This window comes from Entelurus aequoreus, linkage group LG02, assembly GCF_033978785.1.
Source record: "Entelurus aequoreus isolate RoL-2023_Sb linkage group LG02, RoL_Eaeq_v1.1, whole genome shotgun sequence".
NCBI classification, from domain to species: Eukaryota; Metazoa; Chordata; class Actinopteri; order Syngnathiformes; family Syngnathidae; genus Entelurus; species Entelurus aequoreus.
In genome coordinates, this window is record NC_084732.1 from 70,668,635 (window position 1) to 70,681,134 (window position 12,500).

Here is a 12,500-nt window from a genome sequence, read left to right on the forward strand (position 1 = left end):
AAGTATTGCGATGACTACGGATGTCAAACAATCTTGAGTACTAATAGTTACACATATCTCATAAATTAGAAAATAATTAAATTTGCCAATATTATTCAACACTCGAGTAAGTATGTATAATCCCCCTCTAAACTATATTATTTTAGTGTGTTGCATGCATTGTATATGTATAAAAAAAGCTGTTTTTCAATCTGAATTTTACTGAGTAGTGTCTGTAAAATATTCCAAAACACTGCATGTTGTGTTTTATTTTTGTCATTCTTCTGCTGACAATATTTAGCATACATATAAACATGCCCTTTTTAAAGTTACATTTATTTTTGAACAGCGGTCTCAAATTAATTAATTTAACCTGGGGGCCGCTTGAGGTAGAGGCTACGCCGCAAAGTATTCACTTCAAAATCACGTTTTAACCAGGTGACTTATTTTGTCAATTATTCCAACAGCACCTATGATGGGCCTTAAGTCATTCTAAATTTAAAATGAATGTGCAAATTGTATATTTTCACATTGTTGAGTTTCATCGAAGATGGTCAGAGACACTTCCACTTGCTTCAAAGAAGTTGCTCTTTGTGTTGCCCAATATGTGTTTTTTGTACTGTCATTTTGGTGTCTGCACTATTGAGTAATTTAAGATTGCCACATTATACTTAACTATTGTCTGCCTCGGATGTGAGGGCCGCAATTACAATAAACTACAATGTTAAGTAGAGTGCCACGAAATATGAAACTAGTTGCCACAAATAGTATGCGGGCCATGAGTTTGGGCCCCTTGTTTCAGAAGGTGTCCAGACATTTTTTTCCCCCAAAAGTCAATATATAATGTAATATGAAGATAACTGCATTTTGTTTGGAAATTAGGTACATTTAGTCAACATCCGAAGTAAAATATATGTATGTTGGTGTTAACTTTGATTTTAATCAATACGCTACTTATACAGTGAGTACGGAAAGTATTCAGACCCCTTAAAACTTTTCGCTCTTTGTTTAATTGCAGCAATTTGCTTAAATAAAACAAGTTGATTTTATTTCTCATTAATGTACATTCAGCACCCCATCTTGACAAATAAACAACAAATATAGAAATGTTTGCAAATGTATTGAAAATATTTTAAAAAATGAAAAGTCACATGTACATAAGTTTTCACACCCTTTGCTCAATACTTTGTTGATACATCTTTGGCAGTAATTATAGCCTCAAGTATTTTTGAATATGATACCACAAGCACCTATCTTTGGGCAGTTTCGCCAATTCCTCTTTGCCCATTCCTTTCTGCAGCACCTCTCAAGCTCCATCAGATTGGATTGGAAGCATTGGTTTTCATCCCGCACATCCCTGTACATTGCTGCATTCATCTTTCCCTCTATCCTGACGAGTCTTCCAGTTCTTGCCGCTGAAAACCATCCCCAAAGCACGATGCTGCCACCACCATGCTTCACTGTAGGGATGGTATGGGCCTGGTGATGAGCGGTGCCTGGTTTCCTCCAAACATGACGCCTGGCATTCAGGCCAAGGAGTTTAAGCTTTGTCTCACCAGACCAGATAATTTTGTTTCTCATGGTCTGAGAGTCCTTCAGGTGCATTTTGGCAACCTTTTTACTAAGAAATGGCTTCTGTATGGCCACTATACCACACAGGCCTGATTGATGGTTTGCTGCTGAGATGGTTGTCCTTCTGGAACGTTCTCCTCTCTCTACAGAGGAATGCTGTAGCTCTGACAGAGTTGACCATTGGGTTCTTGGTCACCTCCCTGACTAGAATAAAATGAATGCAGCAATGTACAGAGACATCCTGGATGAAAACCAATGCTTTCCATCCAATCTGATGGCGATTGAAAGATGCTGCAAAGAGGAATAGGCAAAAAGGAATGGGCGAAACTGCCCAAAGATAGGTGCCCAAATACTTGAGGCTGTAATTGCTGCCAAAAGTGCATCAACAAAGTATTGAGAAAAGGATCTAAATACTTATGAACTTGTGATTTTTGAGTTTTTATTTTTAATAAATTCGCAAACCTTTCTAAATTTTAAAGATTAGATGCTGAGTCTACATTAATGAGAAATAAAATGAACTTTTTGAGTTCAGCAAATGGCTGCAATGAAGCAAAGAGTGGGAAAAAAAAGTGGTTCTGATACTTTCCGTCCCCACCGTATATGTTTTAATGGAAAATTAAAAAGTACTTAAGCTGAATCCAAGACTTTATATTGGACAGAAAAAAAGCGATTCAGCTGTTAGATCTGTCGTAAGTTGTTAAGTTGCAGCTGTCTTTTCATCTCATTTATTTTGTTTGACAAATGACTTAAGGTTTTTTTAATGAGTGTGTGTTGCGTATGTGTCACTTTAATTATTTCCCCCTACGTTTGTTTGACAGTGTGAGAATGACCACAGGGGAGTTTCCACTTGCCAGTAAAGTGATTATTTTATTGGTGCTTGATGTGGTTAAAAAATGTTTGCTTTCTCTGTCAACATTATTTTGTCGGTGTTGTAGAAGGTATCACATTATTATAGAGTCAAGTGACTTGGACAACTTTTCACTGCTGCCGCAATGGAAGACTTTTTCATTTTCATGTTTTTATTTCATCATAAAACAATGCTTGTTTATTTGTCTGAGTAAGGCCTGCATGCGTGGAAAAAAGTCATTGTTGGGTTGTGCTAATTTCTATGTCAAAATGGTCCGTTTTTGTAAGCTTATCTGCGGGGGGTCAGGGAAACTTTCAAAGTTTATTGGTCATTTTATTGGGGAGCAATGAAAGAGGAGTTTCACATTGATGAAAGGCAGTTTCTGTTAACTACCTGGCTATTTTTTACTTGCTCCCAGGTTTCGACTTCCTCCCTTTTCTTTAACCCACTTGTCTCTTGGTTATCCCCCCTCCCTCAAACAGCACAGGAATTACAGATATTTGAAAGGAGACAGTCCATCTTGTTGCAAATTCTTCTCTAATTGTCTTTTTTATTTCATGATATTTTGATGCTATGAGGTTTATGTGGTGGACCCTGTTAGCTTTTGGGAAATATTGGATGATTTTTGCTCCACATTAAAATCCATAATTTAAAAACTACTGATGACTTCACTTTTATGGGAAGTGGTTATTTAATGAATTTCCTAAAATCATAGGAAACCAGACAAGGCTATCGGAACTAAACAGAACATTTTCTGAAAAACTGTAAATATAAGTGCTTTAACTAACTTGCTCATGTTATTTGCTATCTGTCTTTTGTAGAAGTGGTCCAGTGTAAACAGTCCCCTCTTCTTGCCACTTATCCCACCAAGAGCACCTGGGTTCACAGCAGTGGTGCTGACCTACGACCGCGTCGAGAGTCTTTTCCGGGTCATCACTGAAATCTCTAAAGTTCCTAGCTTGGGTAAGCTGCTGGTGGTGTGGAATAACCAGAACAAAAGTCCTCCTGAAGGTGAGTTAATCATTGATAAATCAAAACGTAGCATGCAGCTTCATCTAATGAGAAGCATTACAATGAATAATGGAAAGTGTGTGTATATAAAGAAACGCCTTACCCTTTACTTACAGTTTTAGCTGCAGAGACTTGAAATCTCTAGTCTAAAATACAATTGGGCCATTCCAACGAATCGGCACCATTCATTAGTTGTAAGCCAAAGATGGTCATTTAAGTACCAAGGCTGAAAGTAACTGGAGTTAGTATTTTAAGCATAGAGTTAGCAAATATAGCCACATGGCTTGACTGTCCTGAGATTTTACTCCCCCCTCCATCGAGTATACAGGAAAATATATTAAATAGTTCCTTAGTTTTGGCCTTCCCATGCCCTGCAGAGGATATGAATGATAACTTCCTGTGGACCATGTGACCGAGTAACAGGCTTGAATATTTTTTTAATACAAACAGTACAGCTGGGCTAAGGACTACAGTAACACAAAATATTTAAAATATAACATTTCTGAATGATTTTTATATTAGGTTTCATGGTAAAGTCTCATTTTAGAATGCAGGACAGGCAACAATGCTATTTTCCAGTGTAAAATATTTTCTAAATTAGTCTTTAAAATTGTATTTATGAAATATGTAACAAGTAAATTTGATCAATTGCATTTTTTTTCTGTAGATACAAATTGCATTTAGTGGAATGGCCCACATACATGTACAGTTGTCATGTAATGTTAACATTTGGGACTCCCTAAAAGATATCCAATAGCTCGTAGACAGGGACCCAGAAAGGAAAAAAATTACATAAGTGCTATTCCACAAAGGATACAAAAGAACACTCAATAGTCATTTTTAAGAAAATCTAGGCAGCTGTTTTTGACTGTATGTTTTGTCATTCATATCAAGTAGGACTGCAACTATTGTTTTGATAGTCGTCTATTTAGCGATAATTTTTTGTAATAGTTGACTAGTCAAACAATCACTGCTTATGATCTGCTGTACACGCTTAAGATTGACGTTGAGTCTGCAGCTTAACTTTAACTAATTTTTACACTTTTTTTTTTGTAAATATATTATTGACGAAATAAACGTAAATAACTGAGAAACAAATAGTTTTACTTTATTACACACACCAAAAAGTATATATTCAATAAAAATAAATCAGCAAACTTAAAGTGCAAGGTGTCCTGTAAACATGACATGCAGTGCAAAAAGTATTTGTATCCAGTACTGTTAGGGTTATTTAGCTACAAGTATTTACCTAAAGGAACAAAAGTGTAAACATAAACAATACTGAAAGTAAGGCTGAAACGACGCGTCGAGGTAGTCGACGTCATCGGTTACGTAAATACGTCGACGCCGTTTTTGTGCGTCGACGCGTCGCATATTTACGTCACACTACCGTCATGGCGGACCGCAAAGCAGACGATCAAAGCAGACGATGCGAGCGGTGCGAGCGAGGGGGGAAAAGCATGCCAAAAGTGGTCAAAAGTGTGGGAGTATTTCAATAAACGGCCTAATAATGTTGTTGTATGCACACTGTGTCGAGCGGAAATGGCCTATCATAGCAGCACAACGGCTATGAACGAACATTTGAAAAGAAAACCATCAACTAGTCAATCGTCCGCGCGAGCATACGTTGTCATCATTACACAAAAACATGAATGTGTCATTTGTATCTGCTAGGGGTGTAACGGTACGTGTTTTGTATTGAACCGTTTCGGTACGGGGCTTTCGGTTCGGCACGGGGGTGTACCGAACGAGTTTCTAAGCTAAAGCTAACTTTAGCTGCTAAAGCCTTAACAAGCTGCTTCGCTCCTCTGCCTCTGTCTCAGCACGCAGCATTGTCCCACCCACACAACCATCTGATTGGTACACACGCAGCATTGTCCCACCCACACAACCATCTGATTGGTACACACGAAGCATTATCAGCCAATCAGCAGTGTGTATTCAGAGCGCATGTAGTCAGCGCTTCAGCGTGGAGCAGATAGGTGTTTAGCAGGTGAGCATCAGGCAGCGGACTCTCCCCAAATGATAATAAACACCTCCCAGTCAACTACTAGTAACATCACTATGAGCCCGTTGACCTTCTAGAAATATAAACTGCAGCTCAGCTCACTCGCAGTCCTGGCTTGAGGTGAAGGCTAATTACCTCTCAGTTCCAGCCACATCGACCCCTTCTGAGCGCCTATTTTCAGCTGCTGGGAATATTGTAAACAAGAAAAGAACCAAACATGTACACATGCTAACTTTTCTTCATTACAACTGTTAGTCACTCACTGGAATGAGTAGAATTGGTTATTGTGTACTGTGTTGGACTGGATGTTTATTTTGCACATTTTAAAAGCAATACTTAATGTTTACAGTGCTCCAGAATATTTAGATTGGCACTTTTTTGTATTGGATGTTTATCTTTATTTTTGCACATTTTAGCAAATAAGCAATACTTTCACTTTTGTTGAAATGTTTACAGTGTTGTTACAGAATATTTTGTTTTGCACTTTTTTGTATTGGATGTTTATCTTTATTTTTGCACATTTTAAAGCAAAATAAGCAATACTTTTACTTTTGAAATGCTTATACTATTGCAGAATATTAAGATTTGCACTGGATGTTGACTTTTATATTTGCACATTAAAAAGCAAATAAGCTACTTTTAATTTTGTTAAATGTTAAAAGTTTTAAATGTTTACATTGTTACAGAATATTTAGTCATGTTGTTGTCAATGTTGACTGAGTGGCCATACTTCTTTTTTTTTGTAAATAAAAGCCATGCCTTTTGAAAAAACGGGCCTACATTTATTTTTTCATCTTCATTTTGAATAAAAAAATAATCGGTAAAAGGAAAAATAATCTATAGATTAATCGAAAAAAAATCTATAGATTAACCGATTAATCGGAAAAAATAATCTATAGATTAATCGATAGAAAAATAATCGTTAGCTGCAGCCTTAACTGAAAGTCTATAAATAAATATATTATTGCTTGTATTTCGTCACGTGACTTCTTCCCGGAAGTGAAAACGGTGGTGGTCAACCAAGCCAAGATGGCTGTTGTGCAGTACGCAAGGGGCCTAGATCTTCCTGCAAAAAGCAGATACAAGCAAAAAATCAATCTATGCAATGGAATAGATCCCTATACTTTATTAAAAAACGATTTGTCGAGTGATATCAAGGATTATCTGTCGGTGGAGTTCACAGATACATCGAACTATCTTGTGCTCCAGACATCATTCTACACAAAAAAACAGATTAAAACTTGGAAAAGCATGGATGTCTACTACTTCTTTGCGTGTGGCTGGGTCAAGGAAATTGATATCAAGACTCTCCCGGATAATTATGCATCGTTTTTGCTTGAGTAAGGTTGCTTTTCAGGATTTAACTTTTGCGTTGACAGCCATGTTTGATGCACGCGCCGTTTTACGAGTTTGCATGTTTTTCCCCATCTTTAGCCAAATATAACTATAGATCTCAACGTTGTGTAGGTGTTGGAAGCTTTATTTATGATTGATTGCTGCCTTTGGGTAAAGCTTAACTTATAGGTTTTGCTCACATTTGCTTTCTTTTATTTAGACTCGCTGAGTTGGTGATTTACAAAACACTCGTAGCAAAAATGCGTTTTAAGAACTCCCAAACAAGATAAAATACTAATAATATCAAGATAATACTTTCATGGGAAATACTAAACAATAAAAGTATATCAAACAAACCTTTAATGAAGTGATCACTGCAAACTCGAGCGTTCTTCGACTACACTCCCTTCGAGTAGAGTGTGTGCCACTCTTGTCATCGCCGCTTTGTAAAATCTTGCACTCCTCCGCCTTCTTTGATTACCTCTCGAGGAACTCTAAAGAAACGTATATCCTTTTTGCGATTTGAATGGTCCGTACAACCGAAAATAACGCATGCATCGGGCAGAACCGACGTCGGCTTGACCATCACACATATTTAATGAGCCGAACGTGAGCCGGACAGACGTCATATAAATCCAAGCATTTAAGTGGCTAGCCAACAATAACAAATCTTTGTCAATTCATTTTTATAATCGACGTTGTCGATAATATAGACTACTCGTTGCAGCCCTAATATCAAGCATATTTCCCAGAAAGCCCAATATTTCCTGGACTGCTCATGAATTGTCTTCAATGTGACATTTAAACTAGTAAACAACTTTAAGCCTTACTCTACTGATATTATAGTATACTATATAACTGGAATTATATCAAACCGATTTTTGATTTTGATTGGACGTGTCATTGTGAAAATGCTTAAACGGAAATTAAAAAGTATGTTGGAGTTCGGGTCTCGGTGGAGGGAACAGTTATAAAGTCATCTAAAATAATTTGTGTTAAAAAGGGGGCAGATAAATATAAGAATAGTATTCTTCCATCTACTCCTTTCGGATCATGGAAATGTATAAGAAACAAAAAACAATGAAAGTGTCAACTGTACGTGGCTTGTATTTTCATGAAAGGAATAAAAAGAAATGATGATGATGATGATATTGGGGTAAAGTGTGATGTTGACCAAAAATCAAATCAGCCCCGCTGCTGTCAGAGTTGACTAATATAATGAAGGTAGTGAGAAAACTTTGAAGTGCTTTGTTATGGCTGCACGTTTCCTTTTCATCGGAGGCGTCAGCGGCGTCTGGCTGGAGCAGCGTGACCCATTAGAATTAACGAGAAGCCATTGACAGGTCAGACTCAGGTCTCAGTCAAGTACAAGGGAAGGTTTTTTTTTCTTCCTGTGACACCAGGTTTTGACCTGATGACTTTACATGTTGCGTTTAGGTAATTGTGTAACCTTTTTTGCACCATTTAGTACTATTACTGGCAGTCCCTGTCGGATTCTAGAGTATATATTTTTAGATCCCTAATCGTAAAATTAGTTGAATTATGTGAATGTGAGTGTGAATGTTGTCTGTCTATCTGTGTTGGCCCTGCGATGAGGTGGCAACTTGTCCCGGTTGTACCCCGCCATTCCGCCCGAATGCAGCTGAGATTGGCCCCAGCACCCCCTGTGACCCCAAAAGGGACAAGCGGTAGAAAATGGATGGATGGATTGGATGTTCCGATTGGAATTTAATTAAAAATATCCCTTACTGTTGTCATTTAGCAATGGTTTATTTCTTAAACCCTTTACACCTAGGTTTTGTTTCATTACCTTTGTTTGGAGTTTAGAAAAGATGTTTGATTTATAGGTTAGCAGTATCCAGGCTAAACTCCACTAATTGCACACCATCATTATGTTCCCTCTTGCCAATGTAGAAATAAAGGAAGGGATGAGGGATAGAAGTTGGACAGACTGAAAGAATAAATTGGGGTTTTTTACATAGCAGCTTCCCCGCTGACAGCGTTTGACATACGTCGTCAGACATTGTTTGGAGGAGCTGGAGCTCGTCTTACACTCTGCCAAGCACCATTTGCACCTTTAATGAGAGGACACATTGTTTGATCTTTTAGCTATACCATGGACTCTGCCCAAGATCCTAGACATGTTCAGACAAAATGACTTTGGTCATTTGCCACAGGAAAAACTGTAAATACATTAGTTTTGCAAATGCTCTAGTTAAGTTAAAGTTAAAGTTAAAGTACCAATGATTGTCACACACACACTAGGTGTGGTGAAATTTGTCCTCTGCATTTGACCCATCCCCTTGATCACCCCCTGGGAGGTGAGGGGAGCAGTGGGCAGCAGCGTAGCCGCGCCCGGGAATCATTTTTGGTGATTTAACCCCCAATTCCAACCCTTGATGCTGAGTGCCAAGCAGGGAGGTAATGGGTCCCATTTTTATAGTCTTTGGTATGACCCGGCCGGGGTTTGAACTCACAACCTACCGATCTCAGTTGAGCACAGTTGTATTATTTTTCCACTACTAGCACAAAATATCAGTGGTGAATTACATCTTATATATTCGTTATTACTTCTTCCAAGTTTAGACAGTCATTGTTTTAAATTTGTAAATACAACTTGAAGCAGCTCAAAGCTGTCATATACTTGCGTGATAACCTACAACAAGCAATACACTAAACCATTTTTAACCAAGTACAATAATCAAAAGTGACCACTAGTTTATTAACTAACATTTATGCATTTTTTTCCTACTGTTTTAAAGTAGGAATAATTATTACTTGGCAAACACATAGGCCCAATGTAACACTATTAACTGTTAGCATGTTAGCAAATTAGATATGTTTAGCGCTGCAATCCCCGCACAAGGGTTCCTGTGTACCTGGAAAGCACTACCCCCTAACTGGGACTTCTTTTGGTCCTGAAAAATGACCAAGAACTTCTTTCTGGCAACTGTTCCTTTGATCAAAACACGCTCACACTTTTGAACCAAATCAGACCTTTGCACCTCGGGTAACCTTTCTTCACCGCCCTAACTTCATGCAGGCTTGGAATGACAGTTTTTTTCTTCTCTTGTCTTATAGAATCCCTCTGGCCTAAGATCAGCGTACCTCTCAAAGTTGTGCGAACCAAAGAGAACAAGTTGAGTAACCGTTTTTTCCCCTACGACGAAATTGAGACCGAAGCTGTGCTGGCAATCGATGATGACATCATCATGCTGACATCAGATGAACTGCAGTTTGGCTATGAGGTGAGCAAATTCCTGCCAATCCCCACAAATAATTTTCTGTGTGTCCACCGATAATGACCGGGAACCCTTTCCTCATGATCACAGCCTTTTAAAGTTATTGTAGAAAATTAGAGTCGCATATCAGGATTTGACAGCCTGCTGCTTGTGTTTGATGACTGAGGAATGTTGATTGGTTTAAAGCCAACAAATCTGCCCTGCCCTCACCTGAATGCATTTAGGAGCTATTTAATAAAATTGTAGCCACTTTAAGGAGACTTCCATAGAATTAGAAGTATCACCAAAGATTAGTTGACACTCACTGGCAGATATTATATTATACATATTTTAGCTCATTTTAAAGCCAGTTTTCTATCATTTTCCTTGGACTATTATATTTACATCAAGCAGTAAAGTTTGTCTTGCTATAATAGTAAAATTATTTGGTTAGCATTTTCAGCACAAAGTGTGTATGCAGGCCTCATTAGCTATGTAAATAGTGTGACACTGTACAAGTATGACAACGTTTTTTTGTTGATTACATGATTTAACAACTGAGAGTAATGCAACTTGACACAGTACTGCATACTGACAGACACACTCAGACTGCATAAATCCTTTGTTCATTGTAATCCAATATACTTTAAATGTGTTTTGTGTTGCTGAGGTAATGATTTAATGTTCATCAACGAACAGACTGCAGTGTAATTAGTTCCACACTACTAGTACTGTATTTTTCCATGCAATTGTGGTTGGTATCCTGGCAGAAGGGTGCCAAATAACTATTACTATTCTGCATTTGAAATGTTATTTAGCTTGTGACAATGGAAACTCACCCGTTATTTATTTACCCTTTTTTGATATGAGCTTGTTTTTCTATATCGCCATCCCATGCAGGTATGGAGAGAGTTCCCTGACCGGCTTGTGGGTTACCCAGGCCGTCTGCACCTTTGGGACCATGAAATGGGGAAGTGGAAGTACGAGTCAGAGTGGACAAACGAGGTCTCCATGGTTCTAACTGGCGCTGCTTTTTACCATAAGGTGACTCACACGCAGACTAAACTTCATTTGTACCATTGATGCAGATGTAACTCATTTTGGGAAGGGTTGTTTTTCCACTGAAACTGGGGATCAAATGACATGGAAATGTTGCAGAGTGAACAGTTTCCTGTAGTCTGGTGTGTGCATGCGTGTGTGCGTGTGTGGACGATAAAAGATAGAAAGATCAGATTGTGTTGATGGATGAGCAGAATGTTGCAGGCTGGACAAGGTTATCAGCCATCCTCTTAAGAGCTCATTCACTCACTGTGGTTCTTAACAAATTCTATCCCTCCTACGTACTGCCAGGTCATCCAGTGACTGCTTTATTGTTCTTAATGAGCCTGCAGTTAATCTGTGTCTTGTGTGCCTCTTTTTCTTGCAGTACTTCAACTACTTATACACATACAAAATGCCAGGTGATATCAAGAACTGGGTAGATGCACACATGAACTGTGAAGATATTGCCATGAACTTCCTGGTGGCTAACATTACTGGCAAGGCCCCCATAAAGGTATATTGTACTCATCACCTCATTTTTTGGGGCTCTAACCCCACAATAAGGGGGGTGGGTGAAGACGGACAGAGCGAACCAACATTCTGGATTTAATCAGTTGTCACCCTGCCACTTCACTGCTTCGCCGCCCCCTCATTCAGGTGTCGGGGCCCAAGCTCCAATCCTGCCTTAACCTCCCTTATCGGAGTGAGACTCCCCCTTGTAGTGTGTTTTCATAAGCAGGCACACACACTGCCACCAAATCACAATCTTCAGCACCCCCCTACGCTTTCACCCTGCCTCACCATATCTCACACAGGTTCTTTCAGAAAGCTACTTTTCTCTTCTCTAAGCACTCACACATTCACTGCTTGAGTGTTGCACAGAGGCAAGCCATACATCATCACTCTGCTCAGGCAACAATCTCCCCATGGCGCTTGCTTCCTTGTTTGAAGGGGCAGGACTATTTCAGCATAAGTGACCGTCAATTTAGCTTGTCTGGCAAACACAAAGAAAACTGAACTGACATTTTTGGGTGTGACTTTCAATAGGTGACCCCCCGGAAGAAGTTCAAGTGTCCTGAATGTACTGCCATCGACGGGCTGTCCTTAGATCAGACGCACATGGTGGAGAGGTAACGCAATTATTGGAGGGGAATTCAACACTCAGTGGTTTTTTTGTTTGTTTGGTTGTTAACTTCTGATCGCATTTCATCACCAACACCCCATGACACTGTCAGAGATGTACAGTGTTCACTTATTGATATACAATGGAACCTGTCTTGGTCCACCATGTTCTTCCTCTTTCAGTGGAACCTTGACTTACAAACTTAATTGGTTCCTTAAAAGGATTTGTACATAGAAAAGTTTGTATTTTTAAACACATTTCTCCATAAGAAAGAATGTAAATATGATTAATGGGTTCCAGCTTTGACAAAAGTCCATATTTTAGTATAAATTAGTATACTTTGAACACAATATAGAGCGCTAT

At 38.7% G+C, this 12,500-nt stretch overlaps 1 protein-coding gene across 1 annotated transcript in view; it reads left to right on the forward strand.

Moving 5' to 3' along the window:
* Positions 1-12,500, forward strand: part of LOC133638735 (exostosin-2) — a 37,471-nt gene that overhangs the window by 22,855 nt on the left and 2,116 nt on the right. The window contains exons 10-14 of the mRNA XM_062031639.1: positions 3,220-3,409; positions 9,834-10,000; positions 10,874-11,017; positions 11,400-11,528; positions 12,062-12,144. Coding sequence (XP_061887623.1) covers positions 3,220-3,409; positions 9,834-10,000; positions 10,874-11,017; positions 11,400-11,528; positions 12,062-12,144 — 713 coding nt within the window. The remainder of the gene's footprint in view (positions 1-3,219; positions 3,410-9,833; positions 10,001-10,873; positions 11,018-11,399; positions 11,529-12,061; positions 12,145-12,500) is intronic.